Raw genomic sequence first — 27,077 nt, 5'->3', positions numbered from 1 at the left:
GAATAATTTTGTGTAACAGAAATATATTTTTAATCATCTTTAATCAAATTGTGACCCCTCAGATTTATCTGGGGACCCATTGTGGTATTGATTGGTCCTGATGTGACCTTTTTTAAATGTGGCTTTCAAATACAATTTGGATGACTTTTTTATTTCATCTTTGATATTTATTATAATGATAAAAATCACATGTCAAGTGCCACTCTCAGATATTATCTAAACTAAACTCTAAGGGGCAAAGAATGTCGGTGCCTATCTGGAAATCATCTACAGTGTCATTCTGTAATCAGTGGTGGAATCTAACTAAGTACATTTACTCAAGAACTGTACTACAATGTAATTTTGAGGTACTTTTTTGCTACTTTTCTGCTACTATATACTTCTACTCCACTACATTTCAGAGGGAAATCTTCTACTTTTTACTCCACTAAATTTATCTGAATATGGTGCAGTGATACTCATTAAGCTGTCCAACAATATTCTGCTGCATAATGAGTACTTTTTATACTTTAAGTACATTTTGTTGATAATACTTCTATACTTTCATTTAAGCAAGATTTTAAATGCAGGTTTTACGTAAAGAAATACTTGCTGAAGTTTACTGAAGTAAAAAATCTGAATACTTCTTCCACCACAAACTCTTATAGCTTGAGAGATTTTGTGCAGCTCAATGGCACTAGCACCACTGAGGTTAAAGATTAAAGACTATGCTGAAAGTATACAACATGAGCATGTAGTATTATAATGTTTCTTGGCGTCAGGTGTTAGAGACCTCAGAATATTTGTGATAATAACTGCTCGTATAGACCATAATTATACAGTGATCACCCCTACCCTTGTAACTGTCTCTTTCTCCCCTTCATTCACATCAACACACACACACGCACACACACAGATCCTAACAGCTGAAACTGTCAGTACGACTCTTACTGTCTCCTCAATATCCATGAACCTTTCCATATTACCCCCCACTCCCTACATCTCCTTCTTTCACAGTCTCCCTCCACTTCTGTTCTCCCACCATTCATTTAGTTTCTTCTTGTTTGTGATTTTGGGGGGGGGTTTGTGCATCTGTCTGCATCCTCTGCTCCTCACTGCTGTTGTTGAGCAGGCAGATTTGACTCCTCCCACCATACCTATAATCCCTCTGATCCCCCCACCCCCACCCCACCTCTCTCTCTGTGTCTGTTCCCATGTGGGATCAAGCATCCTGTCAGCTTGACTGACAGACAGTTGGACATGTGGTGGAGAGAGAGAGAGAGAGAGACATGGTGTGAGATGATATATTTGTGTGTGTGAGAGAGAGAGTGAGAAGATAAAGGAGTGGAAAAGGGGGGTTGAGAGCGGTAGAGATTAGTGTAGGGATAGATGTTATTGCTGCTCTATTGCACAGTGTTGCCGTGAAGTGAAGTCTGGGTGGACTGTCCATTTGGTTGGCTAACTTGTTTGATGCTTGGTTGGCTGGTTCGTTTGTGAACTTTTTTTGGCTGTAGAACAAGATTATCTTACATGGACTGGTTTGGTCATTGCTGGTTTGTTGAAGAAGACTAGAGCTGCAGACACTGCATGCGGGAACACTAAGTACTTTCTGGGGAGAAAGTGAGAGGAGACAAGGGAAAGAGTCGAGACAGGAGGCAAACAAGTGGAATGATAACATACAAATGCAAATACAAGGAGAAAAAGACACCTTGTGGCTATTTATTAGATGTGGTAGTGTGTGGTTTGTCATTTGCTGTTCTTGCATAGGAAGCAAGAGGAAAGATAATGTCAATCATCTGCTGCTGCTTTAACCCTAGCTGTGCTGCACTGGATTGAACCAGGCCATAATGCAGTTGACATACAATAGGATAGAGAGTACAGAGTAGTAGAGTACAATTGCTAAAAGTACTTTATGGCACAGTAACAAAGTTATATTAAACAGTCTGTTACCTTACAGTGCAGTTTGCAGTGTAGTACATTAGTATTGTCCAATATAAGGGCTGTGCAGTATGTCATGCGGTGTATGCTGTCGCTCCGTGGTGGTAATCTGTAGCAGATGTACTCAACATGCTGTACCAAAACATGAGACGAGTAAGTCATTATCACAGATCTCTGCATATGTGTGTTCATGTGTGTTTCTTAAGTTACATAGTAACCATCATCTGCAGTATTGGTGATATACTGTATGTGTTTGGTTTCATGATAATATTCTCCTAATTAAAAGCGCTTAATAACTTTGCTGTTCTCTCTTGCAGGCCAACCCCCCTCCAGTTGTGGTCAATACCGACAGTGTCGACACCCCCCCATATGTGAGTACTGGTTCAAATATATTGTCAGTGATACCAAATTTAAACCTCTACTCTGCTGTGTACTTTGCACCCTGCTGATACTGTAACATGTCATTGCCCAACTCTGGATTTCATACGCTTTTAGTCTTTAAGTCTTCTTTGAAGAGTTTCCTAAGAAAAGTCAAATAAGGTTAAGCCACACAGAGTCAAGATAAAGATTAAATTACACACACATCTCAGTGGTTGTGTGTGGACCATTGACCATTGATTTTTGACCGTCGGTGGCTGGAGCTGGCCCCTGTTCGTAGTATAGGTGAATATAGAGAATGTAACATAAAACACAGAGATTTTGTCATGCAGGTACTTCAAATTGAACACACCACCTTGCAGTAAATGGCTATTTAAAGTTGACCTACACTTCTCTGTTGAGGATATAAGGTGGTTACAGGGTGGATGCCTTGAGTGTAAGAATTTATTAGTAGTTCATTCATTTATTTTATCTGTTGTCTGTCGTAGAATCTAACGGAAGATGAATGTGGTGTGCGTTATCAAGCATTGTATGTTCCTTATAAATCTGAAGTATTTGTGTATAATTATCTTATTCACTTTGGGATACAGAGTGAGGAGAAGATTTCTACTGGACATAGCTTTGCTAAATCACAAAATTTTTTTTTGTAGCATTTCTTAAATAGAGATACTACTCTGCCTTTTTTTAACCTGCTCCATGTTGTCAATATTAACAAACACTACGATCAGTGGAAGCATATGGGAGAAAAATAAACCAGCCCATACAGACCAATCAGTCTAGTGTTTTCTACATTACTCTGATGTGTAGTTGCATTTTTGAGGACATCAATGAAGGTATGAGCTCCTACATGGCAAGCTCAGACAACACCTCGGTACAGAAGCATTTTTAAGCTTCAGTGTTGCCACAGTTAATACATTTCAGTTGGCCCATAAAATATTTAATATCGAGCGTTATATTACTTTGTAAAGACTTGCAGAACTTTTTTGAGCTTCTACTAGAAATGTTCAGTAATTTCAATATTTCTCCCCTATAAAAATGCGCAACAGTGCAAGCAGCATCCTGGATTTAGACAGAATGCTCAGTCCAGAATTAGATGGATCCAGATGTCATTTTACTGGTAGCCAGCTGCCATAGAGAATCAGTGTCTGTTGTTGTTGTTAGATAAATGTATTATGTAATTACTGTGGATTTACTCCCTGCTGAACTGCCTGGAATATAACACAGAGAGAGAGAAAAAGATTTATCTCACGTAGATTTCACTTAATATTTCACCGATATGATTGTTGACTGTTATTTTCATCCCAAGAAATGTGAAAAATGGAGAGGCTATAACTTTGATAATCTTCTAACAAAAAATCTGTTAATTTTATCATGCTTTATTCAAATTCAAAGGAGCTCTATTAAGCAGGAACTATCACAAAGCAATTTTACAGTTTAAGAATGGCAGTAAGTTATTGTCCTCAATTTTTCCAGAATAATCCAATATTTTATGTTTATAGTAAATTCATGCGCCATTAAACCAGTTGCCCATCCAGTCTGAATATGTACAGAGTGTATGGTAAGTGATAGCAGACACACTGCACATGGTGGTTGATGGAAGATTGTGCCCTCTGTTTGAAACGACAGAAATTCAAAATCTAAACTAATCTGACTGCGCACAGACACAGATTACAGCCAAGGGGATTACATGGGCCATTGGGATGCCACTCTGTGTGTGTGTGTGTGTGTGTGTGTGTGTGTGTGTGTGTGTGTGTGTGTGTGTGCCCGCCGGCAGGCACCAAGAGGAAAACAAGATATATAATAGTCTGCATGGATCAGATTTAATTCTATGTGCTATTCATTCAGTCAGGAAATATAGACATTAATATATTTTATAGTACAGGCAGTCCTGGCTGGGCACTGTGATTGGCTCATGGGTAATTCATCAGGGATGTTCTTAAATATGACATCAGAGATACATCATCATTAAGTACGCATTACCAGTTTAATCTCTGGGATTCATGCGTCATTCATAAACAGTCACTTTATTTTTCTATAATTCTGATATTTGTTGCAGTTTGTTTTAATTGATGAGTGAATTAATGATCAGATAATCAGCTCACACTTTGTATTGGTGTTAGTTAAGTTCAATTATTCAACTTCTGAGTGCTAATAGGCAATGGTGGAGTGTCCTGTACTCAATTAAAAATTTGAGGTACTTGTACTTTACTTGTGTATTTTAATCTCATGCCACTTTATACTTCTACTCCACTACAATTCAGAGGGAAATATTTTTACTTCACTACATTTATTTGACAGCTTTAGTTACTAGTATGACAGCCTTAGCTATTAGTTTCTTCTCAAATCAAGTATTTTTACAGTGTGGTATTAGTACCGTTACTTAAGTAATTGGATTTGAATACTTCCTCCACCACTGCTATAGGTGATGGCACAGAATATTCAATCCACATGCATGTTGTGCAGAAACAGTGAGCAATATGAAAAAGCTGTGATAAACATGAAGGTTTAATGCAACATGAGAGTGTGGTGTAACTGATGTAACACAGAGAAAAACACTGCATATAAATTATAAATGTCAAAAGCTTTACCGTAAAGTCAGATGAGCATTTTAGTGTCCATTACAGGAAAACAGCTTTCAGTATTTACTCTTAATTGACACACCTGTCTTTTTTTCTGCTTCCTCTCTGACAGGTGAATGGAACAGAAGCAGACTATGAGTATGAGGAAATCACACTGGAGCGGGTAAAAATTTACATAAATGAAAACATACCACCAATTGCATGCCTATTATACACACTGTAAATGTACTCAGTCACATCAGACCCTCGGCGACAGTATCTCCATCTGTTCAGACCCCTGACTCCTGTCCTCCCACGAACACACACACACATAATCATGCTGAAAACATCTATAGGGCTGTCGAGAGCAGACATTATTTTGAGAGTCTATTTTAAAGTAGGAGAAATGGAACCCACGCTGATGTAACATGAAAACAAAGGCTGAGAAGGCGTGAAAAGACAGAAAATATTTCTTCTGAGAGATTCTAGCAAGTTAAGATACACATTGATTTTTGAAACAGGACATTTGTGTAAATTTGAGTGAGCTGATATTTATATCTTTAAGCACTCTAGATTTTTTTTACTTTTTAAGTAACAAAAAAATGTTACTTGACAGAATATATTATAAGTCCAACCTAAACAAAATCTCAAGATCATTTTGGCAACTATGACCAATGCTAAATTTATCAAGTCAACCAATATATTTGAGTCAGCCATCGCAGTGCATAGAACTCTGCTGAGCCTATTTTCCCGTCCTCCCTATTCCTTGTCCATCCTTCCCTACTTTCTTTTTCTGATCCTCTTCCCCCCTCTCTCATTATATTCCCCTTTCTCTCACCCCGCGGCTCTCTCGCCGGCTCTCTCTCACTCTATTCTCCTGTGACCTGGTTCTGTCTGCTTGACGGGATCTGCTTTAAAGACACTACGGACATACACGCAAACACAGGGACAGACATTACACGAGCTTTAAACTCAGTGACAAAGCGTGAGAGAAACGTACGCAGAGCAATAAACTAGTTTTGGAAGAAGTGAAAATTGCTGAGATATTAGATGTAGTTTTGAATGAATGACATTTTGATAAGATATAGTATTTAATAGATGCTACTTGGTGATGAGTAAGATTTAGAGAGGCAATATATTAGGTGTAGTGTTGTAATGTGCTAATGATGTGTGAGATTTTGGCAACAGGAAAGTCTAATTATTCCAGTGTGGTTATCAGCTTCTTATATAAACTACCTTGGTGTGTCTTGGTGACGTCTCCATTATAATGTTTTATTTATTTCTAAAAAGCATCTTAAAATTTCAGTCAAATATGTATATATACATATATATATATATATATATATATATATATATATATATATATATATATATTTATTTTCAATGATCAAAAGCTTCTATCAAAGCTTCTAGCATTATAAATAATCTTTTAAAACCAGTATATATGTTCAGATGGTGTTTATTTTTCCCATTAAAACACAATCTGTGTCTGGGTGTATGTGTAGGGTAATTCAGGTCTGGGGTTCAGTATCGCAGGAGGGACTGATAACCCTCACATCGGAGAAGACCCCTCTATCTTCATCACCAAGATTATACCTGGAGGGGCCGCAGCCCAGAATGGACGACTCAGGTACACACACACACACACACACACACCACACGACATAGAAATACTGCATGCACATATATTCATGTACTTTTAGTACAAGTGTGTGCAAACAAACGTAAGTGCATCCATATAGGCACATGTTCAATCACAAGTACACTCACATGCACATGTATGTGTGTTGATGAAAAAAGATACCACTTGTACACTTGTTTTTGTTAGGATGAATTGTTGACTTACATTGGGAGTCGAATCCTCACAACGTGACTGTGTGAACAGATTTTGTCTTCACAATGCAAGTACAGCTTTACTGATCACAGCTGATTTTTGTTGCCCGTAACAAACGACTAAATGCATTCAAATTGACTATAACGTTTGATCATATATATATTAACAAAATCGGGCAGTGCATATTTGATCAGTATTCATCAAATCATTTTTAAAGCTGAAATCCTGAACATTTCTGCATTCAAAATACAGCAAAAATGTTCAAGCATGTAGTGTCACACTTGTTTAAATAGTTTCACTTCATTGTTGCTGGCATGCAGTGATGCAGCGATCAATCAGGTAACATGAATACAGTACATTATTGAAGTTAGAGAGAAATGCAGTTGTCAACCATACACATGCAACCCAACAAACCCAAACGACATTTTGAGAGTACTGTAGTGAGAGTATCTTTACAGGGAACATATCAAAACATTTAAAACGGACATTAAATGTAGTTTTTCTGAGGTGCCCCTGAGCAAGGCACTTTTACCAGAAGCTATAAGCTCCTCAGGCACTGTGACTGAACCAGGAATTTCATATAAATTAGTACTGTACGAAGCATGAGGCAGAAAAAGAGCACACATGCTCAAATTTATTTTACCTTAATTCCACATTAAAAAGGAAAGAATTGAAATAATAATTCAAACAACTAAAAGATGTTGACAGCAGCTTGCTCCCACTTTCTCCCAACTGGACTTCTAGTTTCAGAGTGAAAGAGTAAGGAGGTGATGTGTATCATTTGTCTTATACTATATACTCCTTATGTAAGTCAAATGACTTCTTTACTGTATATGACTTTGCTGTGCAGGGTGAATGACTGTATAGTCCGAGTAAATGAGGCAGACGTCAGGGAGGTGACCCACAGCGGGGCTGTGGAGGCGTTGAAGGAGGCAGGAGGTCTGGTTAGACTATGTATACGACGCAGGAGGAGCCTCACTGAGAGAATCATGGATATCAAGCTGGTCAAAGGGCCCAAAGGTGAGAAAATACTACAAAATTAAAAAGAACATACAGTGGAGTCTGTAAGTAGTAAAACAAAGACTTTACTCCAGCACATTGGATTTGAAATAGTGAAACAGTGACTTTGAGCTTAAAGTGCTGACGTTCAGCTTTGACATTGTTTGAAGGTGTTATTCTTATCCTACTGCTTACTGACTGCATGATAAAGAAATTAGGAAATAAAGACATCAGTTGGAAAGTGAGAAAGCATGATGAGGCACAATTTCTGCTCAGAAGTCAGCATGTTTCTGCAGCAAAGATACAGTAATATGATATAGCAGGGGAAAGAGAAGAATAATAGAGCAAGGAAAACAATTAAAGCTACAAAATACAGTGTGAAATATATGAGAGGGTATGGTTTACCTAATTTGATTTTGATTTTGTTTACTACCCTATAATTGTACTGTATCAAATAAAAAAGTGTCAGAACTTGTAAAACAGCCTAAGGGAATGAGAAAATGCAGCACTGCAGCAAATAAAAATATCTAACATTAAGAACATCCAAAGGAAACCCAGAAGTTACATCAAAAATATGATCTGTTGATGTTTTCTCTCAGGTTTAGGATTCAGTATAGCAGGTGGAGTTGGAAACCAACATGTCCCGGGCGACAACAGTATCTACGTGACTAAGATCATTGAGGGAGGGGCTGCACACAAAGACGGACGGCTACAGATAGGGGACAAACTTGTAGCTGTAAGAAACACTTTTTTATTCTTTTTTTTTTGTGCCCCTCTTCTTTATTTTTCTTCTGTGCACTAATTATCATGCAAATGTTCTAGAGTATAGTATGTAGATTATAGTCAACATCAAAGCAAAGTTAGTTTTATTGGTTCACAATTTGTTTTCTAAACTAAGAACATTTTTAATGCAATACAGAGAATGTTTGCTTTCAGGTTTATTAGCCCCAAATAGGTAATGAATATCCCTTAACATCATTAATATCACCAAATACTGCATGCTATGAATTGCTTTTACTGAATATACATGTCATAAATATCTCTTAGTACCATCAAATATGAAATGATTTTCCATTAATAAAACCAGAAATGTCATTATTCCACAGCAACGTTACCAAATTTAGGATGATTTAGACTTGTTTGTACTTTAAATTGAGAAAACAAGGCTCTCTATTACCCCCCTTTATTAGATTCTTACATATTACCTGCAGGGTATGTTATATTCTAAGACGCAATTAGGTGTATTAGAGGACAGTGTACAAGGGTATGACTGTATTAGATTGTTACTCTTCTGTTCTACTTCCAAGCCTGTTAAAGGTGATTTAACACAGCAGCAGACCCATTCAGCATAAAAATAAACATAATTAAATCTTATTCTCCATTACGTTAACATCCAGCAATATATTTTAGGATCCATGAACACAGCCACAAAACATACTGTATGTTTTTGCTGCAGTCTGGTTTGGCATTGCAGTGGACATAATGTTGTCAACAAGATGTCTTTTGTGTATACATGCCTGTACATGGCAATACAGTATGTGTCTTCATGTGTCTCCAGGTGAATGCCTCCTGTCTGGAGGAGGTAACTCATGAGGAGGCAGTGGCTGCCCTGAAGTCGACTCCTGACGTTGTTTACCTACGTGTGGCCAAACACACCTCCCTTTTTATCAATGACAACTTCCCTCCACCCGACGTCACTAATTGTAAGTACACACACACCAAAGACTTACCCATAATGCAACCATTTTGCTCATGTTTCGTTTCATAACATGGGTTTGTAGACTCTCACTTTAATTCACAACACCAGACACAACTTGCTGTGAAACAGTGCTCTGGTGAATGTAGCACATATCACTGCAGCCAAGAGGCTGAAGCATTTTAGGGCCAGATGGTGTTGAACTATAAAGAACAGCAAGGAACAAAGCTGTTGGAGGATATTTTTGCTTAGGGTGGGTTTATAAAAAAGCACCCATCTATTATTAGGCTTTTTGCAGAGACTCTTACTAGAACGGCAACAGCACAGTAAGCTTGAATCCCCAGACCACCATCAATACAAGCAACAAATCAAGGCAACATATCTGATAGATACTAACAAACACATATTTATGTGACTCATGAGTTTTACTATAATACACAAGTGCTAGAGGAAGAAGCCAGACCAGGAAAGGGAAAGTTGAGTTACGAGGAAAGGGAGATGGAGTGTTTTTCATAATTAGCTTTGCTTTCAAATGACCATGCCATTATCAATGGGTTGGAAAAGAACCTCCCACGAATGAGGAGCAGCTCAGTCATGGTTGAATCGGATGTAGACATCACAAAGGTCACCCCAAAATGTGTCTGAATAATATTGTTGCAAGTCATCAGCATAGCAGTGAGGGTAAAAGGTGCAGACTTGGACTTTTGTCTGTGAAATCCTTGTCATCATAGCATAATTTCCTCTCAGTGAAGTGGTTAATAGACCTTGCCATAGATTTCCACATCAGATGACCCTGATCATAATGTGCTCAAACAGTCTCCATTATGATAATGCCAAATACTTCCAGTGTTTTCAAACCAATTTCAGTTGGTTAGAAACATTATATGTTATGGTTTAAAAGATATAAAGATGACTTCAACAAGACCGTTTTAAATGTGTTATATAACAGTCTGATAATCAGACTGGGTAAATTTGGTCCACTGGATTACAGCCACTTGTCAACTCTCCAAATCAGCACATTATCAAACAACGTGTCATTTATCACCGCTCTAAATCTGACACATTACCAAACAGCATGTATCACACCACCATCTCTCAACATATCTCTAATTATATACAGTACATCAGCAGTTTTGACTGATTGACTAAAGATACAGAATGAACTGTGACAACAAATTTCAGAGTGGAAATTTACCATTTAATCAGAGCCAGTTGCGGGATGACGATGTTTCAAATTAGGAACCATGGTAAAAGTACATGAGAGTACACATTCAGCCTTTAAAAAGACAACATTGACATGATGTTTTATGTATGACAGTATGACAAAAACAGAAAAAAAAAACATGTCTGTGTTTCTCCAGCATACTCCCCACATCAAGACAACCATATAAGCCCCTACATGAGCGGCAGCCAGTCTGTAAGTCCCGCCCCATTGACCACGCCCAGATACTCACCTCTGCCCAGGGCCATGACTGGAGATGATGACATCACCAGGTGAGACCTCACGCTAATCGTAACTGACCAGTGGGTCCAAATTATTTTTTCATTTTGTTCCACTCGGGGTTTCCAAAGATAACCAAATATGTAAGGTTGAACTTCATGTGTGTGTGTATATATATATATATATATATATATATATATATATATATATATATATATATATATATATATATATATATATACACACACATGAAGTTCAACCTATATATATATATATATATATATATATATATATATATATATATAGGGAAATAATGTGTCTAAAAACTTTGTATAGCCATATGGTTTCTATTGGTGGAACAAGTAGATAGAAAATAAATATTTGACATTGTAGTATGGTTTTGAAAATGTTATTTTAATTGGGCTAATCTGGGTTTAAGAAGTTGTTTGGCATCTTTTTATTGTTACCATTGTTCTACTAAACAGGAAATGTATTTTTGGCAATTGGTCCCCCAATGGTAAATGCATTTGATAATATTTGAATGTATCAACTGCTGGACATCCAACTCTAATGAAGATTTACAGTAGCTACGTGTAAGGAAACTTTTCAGGTTGATTAGGTCAGTATCACATCATTATTTGTTAAAAAATGTCATGCATGTCTATCGCTTCTTATTGCAGTTTGTCAACCAAAGAAAATTCGTAATTAATCTACAATGATGAAATTCTATCAAATTTTGCAGCTTCTTACTAGCTTTACTAGCTAAAAAACTAATCAAGCAGTGTACAGGGTAAAATGTCAATCATCTCTTTGTCTTCTTTCTCCTTTCTGTTGTTGCTTGCCTCATGTCCCCCTCTGAGGTTTTAAGTGGTCCTCAAAGAGGTTCACGACAGATTGGGAAACAGAGTCCTAGAGAGCCCAAAATACACTGAGTGACCTCTGTCCCTGCCTGCTCACTGTGCTGCTGTATGTGTCTATGAATTTGTTAAGTGTGTGTGTGTGTGTGTGTGTGTGTGTGTGTGTGTGTGTGTGTGTGTGTGTGTGTGTGTGTGTGTGTGTGTGTGTTTGGCAGTAAAAGACAGATGGCAGAGCGAATTTTGTCTGGCAAGTAAACTCAGGTCACACATGTACACACACGCACATACACACATGCAGATACACTCTCAGTGCTGCTCCACTGTCTTTAATCCATTTTAATGGACGGATTACAGCCTATCACAGCCCTCGTCACTCAACTGGCGTCACCGTGGTTACCAGAATATAACTCATTTCATCATAACCCTTTGGGCGAATCAGTGCGCTTTGATTATATTTAAATCTGATAAGCCTCAGACTGACTGCAGAATGGTAATTGTGACGTCTGTTCTTTTTTCTCTGACTCCTTTTTTCCTCTGCGTTTGTATCTTTTCTTTATTCTCTCTCTCATCTCTTTTTCTTTTACTCTCTCTTTAGTTTCTCATGAAAATAGAGGATTATGAGTTTTAATAAATTTCCACTGAGTGTGCGCACTTTAAGAACATCTGCTTTCTCTCTCAGCAGATGACTTCAGTTAAAAGATGTGATCATATATTAATTTGTGCTGTAGAACAAGGGATGCACCGATTCACCTTTTTCTCTCTCTGTACCAATGCCAATACCTTAACTCAGGGTATCTGTCAAAACCGATTACCAGTGCTCTAATTTTCCCAAATGTAATATCTGTATACCTTACCACACTTCATGGAACTCATTGGGATCATTTTAACGTAAGGTAACACGAGGCCAGGGATTGCTATGGCAGCCCACCTTAATGAATGTAACTGTTAGCTGAAACACATGATTTTTATGAGATCGACAAAGAAACTGTGTTAAATGTGGATCTGTCACATCTGCATACTGATCCAGTGGTTTTGGACTGGTGCATCACTGGTTAGAACCATTTCAGTCAGAGAGACTAAAGAGGGACCTAATCCAAATTTCACATATGCACAGTGTATGGACTGGCTGAGTATAGTTATGAATACCCTGATAACTCACTAACAGGTCTTCGACTCTTGGAATTGTTTCTGCACTGATCGTGATTGTTTTCATCCAGGTCTTTAAGTGAGGTTTACGAGATGGTCCAGTGGTCTCCTCACAATAAGATGAACTTGCTTTCAGTTCTGTTTTGAATATGTATTTGCATGTTTTACCTGACATGGACATGGATTTCCTGCATGTGCTGTTGTTTACTCCTGCTGTGAAAAGACATTCAAGTTATGCTGTTTTACTAAAGAATCAAAAACCATTTACAGGTATAAACTGAGTGTGTGTTTAGGACAGAGTAACAGACAATGCAATACTGACATCTGCTGGTCATTGTGGTAAATGATCCTAATTTTAAATATCCTTTCCTCCCACTGAGACGCACATTTATCACTACACAATATTGTATCACAGATATTATACATTCAGAAACCATGAGAATATATACACTACAGTAACTACTAAATGCAGATGCAATATTTTAATGTTTTCATTTGTAGTTATGTAATAAGTATAAATTAAATTATATAATTTGTCATCCTGTCTTCTCTTGTCATCTCTCACTTCTTGTCACTGGTTCTAAGACTGTGATTAAACAGTTGTTACAACTAAACATCAACTATGCTATCTAAGTTGTAACTGTTTGACTAAATGTCATCATACGTTAAGATACTTACAAAACTGATTTAAAGTTGGATACCATAATATTTTATCCTAACGCAGTACTGTATGTGTTTAATTTGTGTTTCTTCCAGGGAACCCAGGCGGGTGGTGCTGCAGCGGGGGTCCACAGGTCTTGGTTTTAACATTGTTGGAGGGGAAGATGGAGAAGGAATCTTCATCTCCTTCATTCTGGCTGGAGGTCCAGCTGATCTCTGTGGGGAGCTACGAAAGGGGGACCGCATCCTGTCGGTATGAGCTAAGACCTATTACAAACAGTACACACAGATATATAAGACAAGTACTGTCACCATTACTATTATTAATAACTCAAAATCTACTATATAGGTTATAGGCTTATCGAGGTAGTCATCCTATATATTATTGATGTGGACCCATACAACATAGAATAACTATAAGGAAAGCAATAATACTTTTTGCTGAAGCTGAATATTTTAAACTTGATCTGATGCATCTTTACATTCATTCACAGTGTCTACAGCAATCTAACCCTAACCCTTTAAAGAGACATTTAATGTAACTGGTATCATTTTCTTTGCGCATTGCCAGTCAGTCAGTCACCAGTAATGGCTGATAGGGGATGTGTGTGTTACAGCTGTATTTTGTGTTCCAGTAAAGCAAAATATGGCTTTAATTTTCTTCAGACAGGATTCAAACAGGATTTAGGCATCAGACTGTGGAGGGACTGATAATCCCTTCAGAATGACTGTCACTGTATTATGACATGGAATGATTTTATGCAATGAAAAAGTCTTCACAAAGTACACACATACTACACATGCACACATACACGTGAATGGTTACCTGTGAGTTATTGAACCACCAAGCTATGCAGTGCACCTAATGGTGTGCTCATCTCACTATACATTTATTACTATTGATCCAAGGCATGGGCTCTAACTTTGAGTGAATGTCTGTGTGTCTGTGTGTAGGTGAACGGTGTGGACCTGTCCAGTGCAACACATGAGCAGGCAGCCGCAGCTCTGAAGAATGCAGGACAGACCGTTACCATAGTAGCACAGTACAGACCTGAGGGTGAGTACTGCAGCTAATAACATTACATTGCTATCCATTGCATGTACAGATTAAGAAAATCTGTATGGAATTGCTACAGAACAGAACTGAATTTTTGAATTCAAGAGTAAATGAACACCCCCCTAAAATCTTGCTTTTGCTGACCTCCAGTGGTTTACCTTCTCACCTTGCTGCAGTGATGTACATGTACACTTCAGGACCCCATGACATTACTGATGATTGTGGTTACAAGTATAACTGAGCACACTTCTGACCACATCCAATGGTGAAGCTGGGTGATGTCAGAGGTGACACAGGCTTGAATCTTTTAACCAGAGAGGGCAGTGAAACACTGCTTTTCAGCGTTGTGTTAAGTTACTCTTTAATGATGATGTTGTGGATCTGCCTCCACGTCTTCTTTGTCTTCTTCCTGTTTAATTTCTGGCAGTGTAGGCTACTGTAGACAATCAGTGTACAGTTACAGTTCTACACTCTGCAGGAAAGCCCAAAAGTTAATAGAATGTGTTTATGTTTAAAAGACATAAACAAAATGCACTGTTTTTGGGTGTAGAAAAAAAAAAGAGTAAAGCCAACATAAATGCCATTTTAACCTTTTAGTTATTGCTACTATTATTATTATGTTATGTTTTGGTTCACTCTTCAGATTAGTTGCTTAATAGTAATTAATGGAAACAAGACATTTTTTCATACTTTTATGTGCTGAAGTTTTGGAAATTCACTATTTGTGCAACATGCAGACACACTCTGAGAGACAGACTGTGGTTTCCCAACAAGCACCATCCTGGATGTTTGTCTACTGGGAGTGACTGAGAAGGCTGTAACCTAGGAAACCAGGTTATTGGCCTCCTTATTGGCTCAGCTAATGGTATGCTGTCATGGCGGGGGACCAAAGTATAACACATACACAAACACACACACACTCACGCACACACACGCACATAGTTACACAGCATCAGGGCCCCTGGAATCTGATTCACAGAAATGTGTTTACTGAAAGAGGTTGTGTGTGTATAGTGTGTTTGTGTGTGTCTCTTTCTGGCATCAGCCATGTATTATTCAGTCAGAGAGGTGGTCCAGGAAGGGGTTGTTATAGGCAAGAACAGTGTATAATACACAGCATCACAGGTCTGAGGAGAGTCTGAGGAGAAATTAAAGGGCAAAGTACATTAAGATGTGGAAGGTGCTGTCAGAACATAATGAAGTCCCCAGCAGCTGCAATATGCAAATGTATCGGCAGTTGATGGAAGCAGCATAGGGATATAATACATACATCATGCTGAAAACCATGATATATGGATTATGAATTCTAAAAGGTTGTACAAGCATGATATATGGATTATGAATTCTAATTTCAAAAGAGAAAGTGTATTTATAGATATAGATATAGATCGCAAATTAATTTATTTTCTCTATGTGATGATGTTGAGGTTAAATTGCAAAAAGAAGGAATCATCAGGCTCAAGGTGCTTAGATCAAACCAGCATGGTTGTGGCCAAAATCAAACACTGGAAATTCATCTCATAGCATTGATACAGTAGGTCCCATGACATTTTCATAAAAATATAACCATATTTTTGCTGTTCCATTAGAGATTAAATTGCTACAACCTGCTCATGAAAGCTCTTCTGGGACAGTGTTTGGCACAAGTACAGCACGGATATCTGGGAGTCATTAAAAAGCCTTAAAAGGTTGTGATACACTTTGGTCTTAGGTCTAAGTGTAACCACAGACAGGTGCAGAGACTCAGGATGTCTTCAAGACTTTTAGTAGTCAGGCCACCTGCATATCACACAGATCCTTGTTGAAGATAATAAGTTAACTGAAAACTGACTTTATATACTTGACATACTAATATTTTAAACTCAGAGGTAAGCTTGCTTTTCAGTTCACTGCTGTCTCTCGAGCAGGGATTTTAAAAAACTTAGCAGTCTGTAGAGAGTACAGTGCTAATGTTTGGTGCACACAGGTGGATGATGGCTATATCTTGTGTTAGCCTGATGATTGGTTGTACCTGGTTACTCCGTTGGCAGAAATACCAGCAAGAACATCAGTGCATTACATAGGAGTCTGCTTGTGTCTGCTCTAGTGTTCAGTAGGATCAGCACCATGGACAGTGCCCTGAGCTCAAACTCACCGCATGGAGGCTTCAAAGGTGTCCAACTGAAATCACATTTTTTTGCAGTGAAAAATAATGTCAACATGTTTTATATATGTATTGGGGCATGTTGGTGTCTGTGTTTGATTGACAGCAGCTAGGGGGCTGACGTCCGGCAGGGAAATAAGAGACAAAGTAAACAAACTTGTGCTTGTAGCTTAAAGATGTGTTCAAGTTTGTAAGTTAGATAAAAAGGAGACTTTAGCAGGAAAGCCAATGTGGTTTTTGTATGTTGTGTTGTGTAGCAGGCTGCTGTCTAGTTGTTAGTCAGTCTGCTTATGTTAGAATGCTAATTTGACTGGATGTATGGAAAAAAGTTGTCCATCTACAAACTTACTGTATTCTGACAAATTAATGCCAAAATATGGGTTAGTATCATGAAACCAAAAAATATAAAATATTCATTTCTCTCTTTTGGTTCCTGATTTTTTTCTTAAAGGAGAACACAGGACTTGTGATTTACAGAGCAGATATGTATGCTGTAGCAGACAAAAAGAAAATGTTATTTAATTTCAGTTGGACTTTGTAGTTAGTTTGCTCGGCAACTGTAGTTAGCTTGGATTGACACAACTGATTCTGAATGCGAGGTGAAGACAGCTAAAAAATGTGTCAAAACAAAAGCAATCAAAACAACTTCTCCATTCACTCCTGGAGTGCAGTCCATATGGATCAACAGCAGAGAAGTGAACTAAGCTGCTGAAATGGATAGAAAATATTTCTATGGACACCTTTTGCCCTCCTTCACAAAAGTCACCTTTTAAGTCTACCTTTCTCTTATACTCAAGATTTTTGTTGTTGTTCATTTAAAAGTTAAAAAAAACTGTCCTTTTAAATCCTGCAGAAAGTGTCAAAATGGTTCAAGGGTCTGTCGGTTTGGCTCGGTCCAGTTCTATTTTGGCATTGTTTGGTGTTATACTGGGATTCTTACAGTGACAACTCACAGTAGGTATCAGAGGTGGTCCAGCTGGCCTCACTAAGAGCCGACTGTGCTGTAGCCTCGTTTTAATTTTCAAGGTTTTTCCTGCTTAACATTCGAGAAACTAGGTGTACTTCAGCATTTAGTGATTTTGCTCACATGCTGGTCCTCAAAAAGGATCAGTTAGTCTAAGATCTGTGTGTGTGACTGTGTGTGTGTGTGTGTGTCTGTGTCTATGTCTGTCTGTGTCGTGACTCTCATTAGTGACTGTTGAATGAACTCTATATCAAACCTTCTGTCCACGCTGGGCTTTGGTCAGCACCATGGCTGTGTGTGTGTGTGTGTTGATCTAAGGTCCATGTTTGTCCCGTTCCCGTGGCGATAGCATGCGGTGACCAGCAGTGCTCCCTCTGTTTACCACACACACTTCCTGCCAATGAGAGAGGAACTCATAATGACCTCCACCAGGAGGGGAAAAGTGTTTCTCTCACCGTGTGTGTGCAGTCTCCTCCTGTTATTTATATTAAATACGGTACCCAGTGTCGCCAAACACAACACAGCTCGGCACAGAACTGAAGTGCTCATGGTGTGTGTGTGTGTGTGTGTGTGTGTGTGTCTGTGCTATCTTGGGCAGAGACACGGTTGATTTAAGCTGATGCAGCAGATATAGATCTGTGTTTATTTGAAGTACAGCAGATGGAGTGTGTTTGTCTGTGAAAAGTCATGCTGCTTGTAAGATATTATTTGGTACAGAATAAACTTCACTTGAAGTGCATTGTGGTGAATTAGGAGCAGTTTATGAACACATTACAGATTCAAACAAAATAACCATCAGACAATCATGAACATACTTTTTCTTTGATATCATCTTCTTAACTTTACAGTTGACCCTATAAATATTCAGGGTAACACATTTTACACACTGAGTTTATGTGATGCTCTAATTCCAGTGATTATCATGCAGTGTTTGTAATGTACTTACAGTAGGAAGCTTTAAAATGCCATATGAGCAGCGTTTGGGTAAGGAGGTATGAGTGGAAAAAATTAACCCTATTCTCAAACTGTAGTAAGTCTTGTCCAAATTTCCACTCACTGAAAGAACCCAGTTTATGAAAATCCGTCCTCATTTTTGTAGCCACCTCAGCTACAAGTAGTGTTAATATATTACGAAAGATAATGACAAGCAAGATAAAGTTTTGCTCTCTAGCTCTGAACCCACAATGTGGAAATCACAGTGTTTGTAACTTTACCCTCAAATAATAATTTTATTAAGTTCTTTCCAACAGAAGATAATAAAACACATGACAGGACAAGCAAACTTTAAAACATTAGCACAAACTGAATTTCTATAACATTATTGGACTCATGATGGACAGTTTTTTAACAAGTATCAAAATCGATGCAGCAGAACCAGAGAGATTGTCTTTTTTATTTCATGCATTACTTGTCAAAAACCTCGCGCCTATGTTACCCACAATGCAACCCGACTGCTGACAGTTTGGTCAGGGATTCGGGAGTGGGAGTATTGTGCTAGCAGTGGCAAATGTAGCTTTGAGCAGCTAGCCTCTAGCACGCTGCCTCAAGTGACATCAATTGAAGTAATTTATCAGATTTCACACAGCTCCTTCTGGAGCCACAACAGGCTTCATACAACTTTTTTCACATATGCAATAGTGGTTCCCAAGACCTGTAAACAGACTTTGATGTGTAAAATCAGTGGAGTTCATCTGTAAAAGGAAGATTGTGTTGTTTCTTCTTTCAAAGTTACACAGTCTCACTTTAAAACAACACATTTTTTACAACATAAAACTATATGTATATGAACAAAGTAGACATACAGTATATATAAGAATAAAGCATACAGACAGTATAAGGGGGAGGCTGAGAAAAGCAAGAGAATAAAATGAATAAAAACTAAATTATGAAAACCACTATTCATTTTTCACCCAACAGCCTTGTAGCTTAAGTGTTGTTTTCTCAAGTACTCAATGTATTGTTTGTGCTTATCAGAAAAAAATCTGGATGTTCATTAAAAAAACAAAATGTTGCAGTATTGACCTTTAAGCATGATCTCCTCCCGTGCCATAAGTTTCCTGATGTGGGACTGGTAATGCCTGCAGGTTGACAGTATTAGTCACTGGGATTACACACAACTGTCACAGACACACACTGTCACACACGACACACACAGAGGCGGCAGTCTGTCAGCAGTAATACTGAGGTGATGCAGAGGGGATTATCTTCACTTCTCTTAGCCTGCTTATTACACTTTGTGTGTGTGTGTGTGTGTGTGTGTGTGTGTGTGTGTGTGTGTGTGTGTGTGTGTTTGTGTGTGTTGTGCACCAGTTGTTAAGTAGAAGATTAACAGCAACTCTATCTCTGGGCTTTCAGACACAAAGTTGTGGGAATATTATCTGAATAGTAGGCTGCTTTCCTTTCTTTTCCTACTTCACTTTATCGCTCTGTTCTTTCTTTTTTGCTCAGTTTCCTTCCTTCTCCTTCATCCCTCTCCTTCCTTTCCACCTGTCAGCTCCTCCTCTCCTCCCCAGCATTACTGGTGTCTGTGGTAATGGTCTGACTCATCGCCCACAAAGTGTGATTTGGAGAATTGAGGCATCACTTGTAACAGGAAGGTGACTGATTTGAGATTTGCAGTGTGTCGTTGTGTCACTGTCATGCTGAGGCTTTTATTAGCGGCCAGAGATTAAACATTTTTCAGTTTTGACATTTAAATTTGAATTCAGTAGATTAATATGACATTTCTCTTTTTTTATTTTATCTCTCCTGCCATCTCCTCTGCAATCTGATCAGTTAATCAATACCAATATAGATTACTTTAGTATATTGTATCAATTATAGATGAGCCCCTTCCAGCACTGTTATTTTTAGAGCCAGAGCCTCATATCAATTCTTGTACACTTTTACAACAGACTTACCTGGTGAAGGATTATTTTTTAATTCAACTGATCAGACATAAGAGCTATATATGTACAAATGCAGGAAGGACGTTTCACAAAAGGATTTTGTAGATTAAAAAAACTATATTTATCACCTTGCAGGAATTAGATTTTTGCAGCAGCAACAGTAAAAAGATGCAGACAGGAAAAAAAACAGAACAAAAAGTACTCAGAATTAGAGGTGCCCTGTGGACTTTTCTTGTAAAAAAGTTAGTGTTACTGTCCTTAAACACATTGTGTGTTTCCTTGAGGAATGTTTCAAATCGCGCATTGTTTCCATCCATGTTCGCCAGCTTGCAGTCTTCTTCTTCCCTGCCTTTGTTGACACATTGAGACACTTCTCTGCACCTACTGCATCCAACTTTCCATCAGGGGAATAGGGTAAAATCAGCGGCAGGAAGCGGCAGGTATCACGAGCATGATGCAATCAAAATAGGGCTTGCTCATAAAAACATTGCTCCATAGTGCTACCAGTGGTCAAAAACTCCACAGAGTACCTTTAAATGTAACTTAATAGAAAAAGCTATACAAAGTAAAAATGTCAAAGCAATAATGGCATGAAGTACGACATAAAATCCACACCCCTTCCTGCAGAAAAGTAAATAAAGGGAAAGTGTATGGATTATCTACAGTACATACATGCATTTAATCATGGCAGTTAAATATTGGTGCAATGCACACAACCCTAAAGATGAGAACTGCCCGTCTCCAGTGGTTTCCTGTTGGATAGCACTGAAGCTGCACGATGCAGAGAAGGTCTCTGCCAGCTGCTGAATGGAGGAACAATGCTCCTTTAGGGAGAGGAGAGGAGAGGAGAGGAGAGGAGAGGAGAGGAGAGGTCAATGAAGGAAGGAAGGAAGGAGGGAATATGAGCCCCGGAGCCATTAGTCTCTGTCATCACCCTTCCCCCATCCCCTCCTCCTCCTCCCGTCTCCCTTTTCTGTCTCTCTCTCCATTATGTCTTGTTCTCTCCCCCAATCTCTCTCTCTTTCTGTCTCTGTGTCTCTCTCTTGCTCTTAATATGATAATGCTGCATTGAGGTGATGTGTGTTGACAGAGACAGTTAAATGCTGATTAGGTGAAACTTCATATCTGGTGATTTCGATGTGTGTTACTGTGTCACTCTTGGGGAGTTTGATGTCCAGAGAAAGAGGCGACAGTGATAGAAGTGTGTGTTTGTCTGATGGAAGCATAACCTGCTGACTTTGACAAGATAAAAATGGTAGTTATTAAAAGGTTTCTTATAAGTGAAACCCTTGAAAAGAGAAACACAGATATCAGACAGAGACAAACGGAAGAAAATGAGTCCTAAAAAATAGAGAGACAGAAAGTGGAGGTGGAGAGAAAATGGGAGACAGATGGGGAGACAAACATAAATCATGCAGTGCAGAAAGAGTACTTGAAGGCAAACACTACTGTCTTTTTTGCTGTTTCCTTAAAAACGAATGGAAAATCCATTTAAATATGAATTGAGCTGTTAATTAAGCTGCCCAAAAATCAATATTCAAAATGCTTGGTCAAGCTTTACCGTGCGTGTGTGTGTGTGTGTGTGTGTGTGTGTGTGTGTGTGTGTGTGTGTGTAGACTGATTCCCTGGGCCAAAATAGGGCAGGAGAGCCTGGCATCGACTCAGCTTCCTGCATGAGTGACCTGAGGAAACAGTGTGCGCGTCTGTTGGTGAGTGAGTGTGTGTGTGTGTGTGTGTGTGTGTGTGTCTCCGCCCTACAGCAAGCTGAAGAGGGGGAGGAGCAAACGAGCGCACCAGCGAAAGAGAGATAGAGAAAGAGAGGAGTGTAGTAGAGAGAAAGAGTTAGCATCTGTTGTTTCTGTGGCAGCTGAGCAGCACTGGACTGATTTACACACACACACACACACACACACACACACATTTCGTCTCTCTACCACACACCACTGCATACCTACACACACTTCATTTCACACGCTCACACACATTTACATCTTTCTGCTCTGGCTCTCTCACATGCTGGCATTAGATCTTCTCCATCATCTCCCTCTCTCTTCTCCATCATCTCTCTCTCTCTTTCACACACACACACACATCTGCTCTCTCTCTCTCTCTCTCTCTCTCTCTCTCTCTGTTTTTTCCTCTCATTCACATCCCAGGACTCCGAGCAGCACAAACCCCACTCTCACACGCACAGATAGACTTATCTGAAAGCCACCGTACTGGCATCATATCGTGCGGACGTTGAACCTGCCTGCCTGTCTGCCTGCAGCATGTGAGTACAGCTGAGCGGGAGTTGGGAGAGACAGACCTGAACTAATTTACTTGTTAACATCCTCCCTCTAGTAACATCTTGGCATCACTGTTAACTGATGACAATGCCTTTAGTTCAGGGAGTGTTTTGGGGAACGATGTTAAAGGTAATACTGGACTAAACCTGATCTGGTGAATGTGTGGTGCTCTAACACTGTTATCCCTCTAGTGACCAGTGATGCAGCATTAACATGTTGGCTCCTACGCTGTCTTTGGTCTAATGACTCTCACAGTGTAATAAATTATCAGTGATGTAGAAAAATTGGTGGTTTAGTACCAACAGTCTCACTTCCAATACTGTTGCCTTTATGTTCTCTTACTGTGGTACTTTTGCTGGATTTGGTTTTTAAAATAAAGATGATCAAGATTGCAGCTCACTACTTGTCTCACTACTAGCACCCTGCTTTGCTCTTAAAGCAGAAGATGATCAGAGCTGCAGCTTTGGCAGCACTGGCTTTGTCTTTCTCTTCAGGACTCAATAACACTAACATCATAGCTGCAACACAGTCTTTTTTCTATAGATCACAAAGAGGAGCAACATCTCGCTATAGCTCTACAGTTTCTCTGTCTTTGTGTCTATTGTTTCAACTCTGCCTGTCATGATACACCTGTATTCTTTATTTCACTGTATCAGTTTGCTTCAATACAGCTAAGCCCAATCACACTCAATCTGTTTCCTCTTCTCTTTTCTCTCTTTTCTGTCTCTCTTCATTCTGTCTTGTTTTCTCCCTCGCTGTCTGTCTCTCTCTCTTGCTCTTAATCCCATAATGCTGCATTGAGGCAATGTGTGTTGACAGAGACAGAGACAGTATCTGGTGATTTTGATGTGTGTGGTCCAGCGAAAACAAACAGAAATAGAAGCATTAATCCATCAATTTGTAATGGATTAGAGCTGAGATTGAAAATGCCAAACTGAGGTCAGCAATGAAAATATTCAAGGTTAAAGCAAGGAATGGAATTCTCAGCAAAAGGGCATTATGATCATTTCATTATAAAAAGATTGGAGGCAGTTTTCTCTTATATGAAGTGTTGCATTGTCAAACTTAGTTCATGCTGTCAGTTATGTGAATCTCCTTGTCAACAAACAACAAATCTAGTTCAAATCAAGTTCTTTTCCCAGAACATCATGTGTCGTTTTTAAGCTGTAGAGTTCATGCTACTCTATATATGATTCAGTGATTTCAGATGTTTGCGTCGTTTTAGTACAGTTTAGTTGTTTCTGTCTGTGAGCGTCAATATGTCAGATTAATGAACGCTTTGGGGGAAATCAGAGCCGAGATCTGGGTGTTGTAGGCTGGTTTTTGACAGTGTTCAGACACTGAGCATGTATGTAGAGAGATAAGCAAGGAAATGATAACAAAAATAGGGAGAAAAAGAGGAAAAGTCAGGAGACACTGCAGGTTCCAGATCTGTGTGTGTGTTTGTGTGTGTGTGTGTGTGTGTGTGTGTGTGTGTGTGTGTGTGTGTGTGTGTGTGTGTGTGTGCATGATCGTGTGTACCTCAAGTATTATTGAATTACTCAGGGTTAATTAGATTCTGTAGTCCACAGTAATGGTTCAGACACACACACGCACACACAGGGACATCCTTCAGAAGGGCTTTTTCAGGCTTATTGCCAGTGGCATTGTCATCCGTGTGTTAGTTCAGAGGTTTCTGGGAAGCTGTGTGGTGTTAAGAAGACTAGAAGTCAGCCAGTAAGGATTTATTACACACATATCTGTTGTTTGTTCAGCCACTCTGAATCAAAAGTATCACAATTTACTGTCATTTTGAGACAGCAATCTGCTGGCTAAAAGTACATATTTTAACTTTTTCTGCTAGAAGAAGACTATCATCCTAAAAGCCACAAATGCACATTAGAGAACACATTATTTCATTTGTTTTTTCACTTTGTGCATTACCATAAATAATGTACATTTATAATTAAAGAGGCACAGTGACATTTTTATGGCCACTAGAAAAAAAATGGGTCAGAAACTAGAGTGTTTTTGCAGAATGTAGCAGGAGGATACTAAAGCACAGGGCTGCTATGCTGAGTGTATGAGCAAATCATTGCACTTTGCATTGATTGGCCAACCGGTTGCTCTTTCGCAATTAACTACTTGTCATTCAAGTGAGATTGGGATACAGTTGTTCCTGGCAATTAAACTGAAAGGGATGTTTCAAAATTCATTGTTGTATTTTGGCAAAACATCAGCACAGCATACATTTGTGAAATTTTAATTATCACAGGTTTGAGGAAAAAAAAATGTTTAGGTTGCAGGATTACTGTGTTTAAGTTTGTTTTCTGAATGGATTTTTATTTTTGTGTCTTTCCACTAGGTTAGTTACATTCCAACCAATGAGCAAAAATGAGCTAACTGACTGATAACTCCATGAAACGCTGCACCACTGATGCCATGTCACACCACTGCTGAGCATCTTGAACGTCACTGTGTGAACTCAGTGTGCATGTATAATGTGACGCTTGTGTTGTGTGCAGACTCACCGATTTTCCACCTACAGCACAACATGTAGGCAGCTCAACTCAACTCAGCTTTATTTATATACCACCTCTCATACAAACATGTTAGTAGTTGCTGGAATGTAGGAAGGAGAAAAGTAGAAAATGGTTAAGACTGATTCTCTGCCCACATCTCAGATTTGTTCAGCAATTCAAATTATGTCCGGTGTTGTGCCCATTGACTGCTGCCTGTATGTATGTGTGTGTGCGTGTGCGTGTGGATGATTGTGTAGATGTGTGTGTTTATGATGATATTGACATGGATCGGGTCTGATGTAACAGGAGTTAATATTCAGATCAAACAGACTATTAGATTATGGCTGTAGAGAATCTGTTGCCCCTGAGTTTGTGTGTGCATGTTTGTGTGTGTGACTGTAATAGTTGTGTGTTTGTAGCTAAGCACCAACACTGAGAGAATCGCCTCTGCACTTGAACATGGAAAATAAACTTCTTGCAAATTCACATCTCAAAATACATGTTGTACTTGTTGTACTACAGCAATTTGAAGGAAATGTGGTTAACACTGTGCATAAACCTCCACCACCCCTAAAGCTTTGTTTGTTTATGCCTCTGCTCTTCTCTTTGATCGACGTACTGTAATGTGGTTTCTGAACCACTGAGCAAAGATGATTGAAGCGTAAAAAATCCCTGTCACTCAACTGCTTCTATGGTGGAGTTACAGGCAGCTTGTAAAAGTAGCTTAAATTAGATTCTCTAAAGATATTTTATTAGTGTGTATCAGCATTATTTTTAAAATCTGTCACCTGAAATCTGCTGGGTCTAACAACATTTATGTTCTTTGTGTGTCTCACTCTGTGTGTGTAGAGTACAGTCGTTTCGAGGCGAAGATCCATGACCTGAGGGAACAGATGATGACCAGCAGTGTCAGTTCCAGCTCCACGTCGCTCCGCTCCACACAGAAACGCACACTTTACGTCAGGTAACACACACACACAGCAGACGGAGGTGACTGATTGTCTAGTGTTCTTCAGTGTGACACAACTATTATAAGGTCTTATCTCACCTGTCTGCTCTACGTTTTGTGTGTGTGAGATGCTGAAAGAGAGGTTATCACATAGATTGTGTGGCAAATACTGTCTAACACACAAACACATCCATCTCCTGTCAGCACCTCTCGACTTCTGTGTGTGTACGTGTGTGTGTGTGTGTGTGTGCTCCTCTGTCCTTGTGTCATTCTTGTCCTTGCCTGTCTTGGTTGTTCAGTCTTCTCTGAATCACCCCATCCATCCTTAGTTTTCTCTGCAAAGCCCAGAAGCAGTGTCAGTCCTAAACCATCTACACTTTTAAGATCCTTGCTTCACAAGAATCACAACATTTGAAATATTGATTAAACGCTAGCTCACTGGGTCCAGATGAGTCACATTGAAGGTCTTGGGAGATAAATACAATGGAAAACAAAGACAGGAAAGGCAGCTCTAATAGTCACACTCATGATTAAATAGGCTTTAACGTTTTTTTAGGTTGTATCAGTTAAGCTACAACTGAAAATGATTTAAAAACATGTTGTCAAAGAGCAAATATCAGCCACAGTTTCTGTCAGTAATTTGAAATAACATTTCATGTAGATGTGTATTTCACTCAAAAAAGTGATATTTTTACTCAACTGATAACATGAGCAGTCAAAGAGAGAGAAGGCACAATCAATCTTTGTGAACGCAGGCAGACTGTGGAAGTTGTGTGAGGGGTTAAACCTTTAACAAGAAGA

General features: G+C 38.9%; 1 protein-coding gene across 15 annotated transcripts in view; it reads left to right on the top strand.

The window, feature by feature from the left end:
* The window catches only part of LOC122878315 (discs large homolog 1-like protein), a 110,464-nt gene that overhangs the window by 60,932 nt on the left and 22,455 nt on the right, over positions 1 to 27,077 (top strand). For 13 of the 15 annotated variants that reach the window (XM_044200980.1, XM_044200979.1, XM_044200983.1 and 10 more), the window contains 10 exons: positions 2,235 to 2,288; positions 4,987 to 5,037; positions 6,359 to 6,483; positions 7,538 to 7,707; positions 8,286 to 8,422; positions 9,245 to 9,389; positions 10,744 to 10,876; positions 13,583 to 13,739; positions 14,441 to 14,543; positions 26,177 to 26,291. In XM_044200980.1, the coding sequence (XP_044056915.1) occupies positions 2,235 to 2,288; positions 4,987 to 5,037; positions 6,359 to 6,483; positions 7,538 to 7,707; positions 8,286 to 8,422; positions 9,245 to 9,389; positions 10,744 to 10,876; positions 13,583 to 13,739; positions 14,441 to 14,543; positions 26,177 to 26,291 (1,190 nt within the window). Of the gene's footprint in view, positions 1 to 1,348; positions 2,071 to 2,234; positions 2,289 to 4,986; positions 5,038 to 6,358; positions 6,484 to 7,537; positions 7,708 to 8,285; positions 8,423 to 9,244; positions 9,390 to 10,743; positions 10,877 to 13,582; positions 13,740 to 14,440; positions 14,544 to 22,358; positions 22,811 to 26,176; positions 26,292 to 27,077 lie in introns of those variants that run through there. The other 2 variants (XM_044200992.1, XM_044200993.1) reach the window with 2 other exon arrangements.

This window comes from Siniperca chuatsi, linkage group LG6 (genome assembly GCF_020085105.1).
Source record: "Siniperca chuatsi isolate FFG_IHB_CAS linkage group LG6, ASM2008510v1, whole genome shotgun sequence".
Lineage (NCBI taxonomy): Eukaryota > Metazoa > Chordata > Actinopteri > Centrarchiformes > Sinipercidae > Siniperca > Siniperca chuatsi.
Note: the sequence above shows the minus strand (reverse complement) of the source record. Positions and strands in the feature narration are given on the sequence as shown.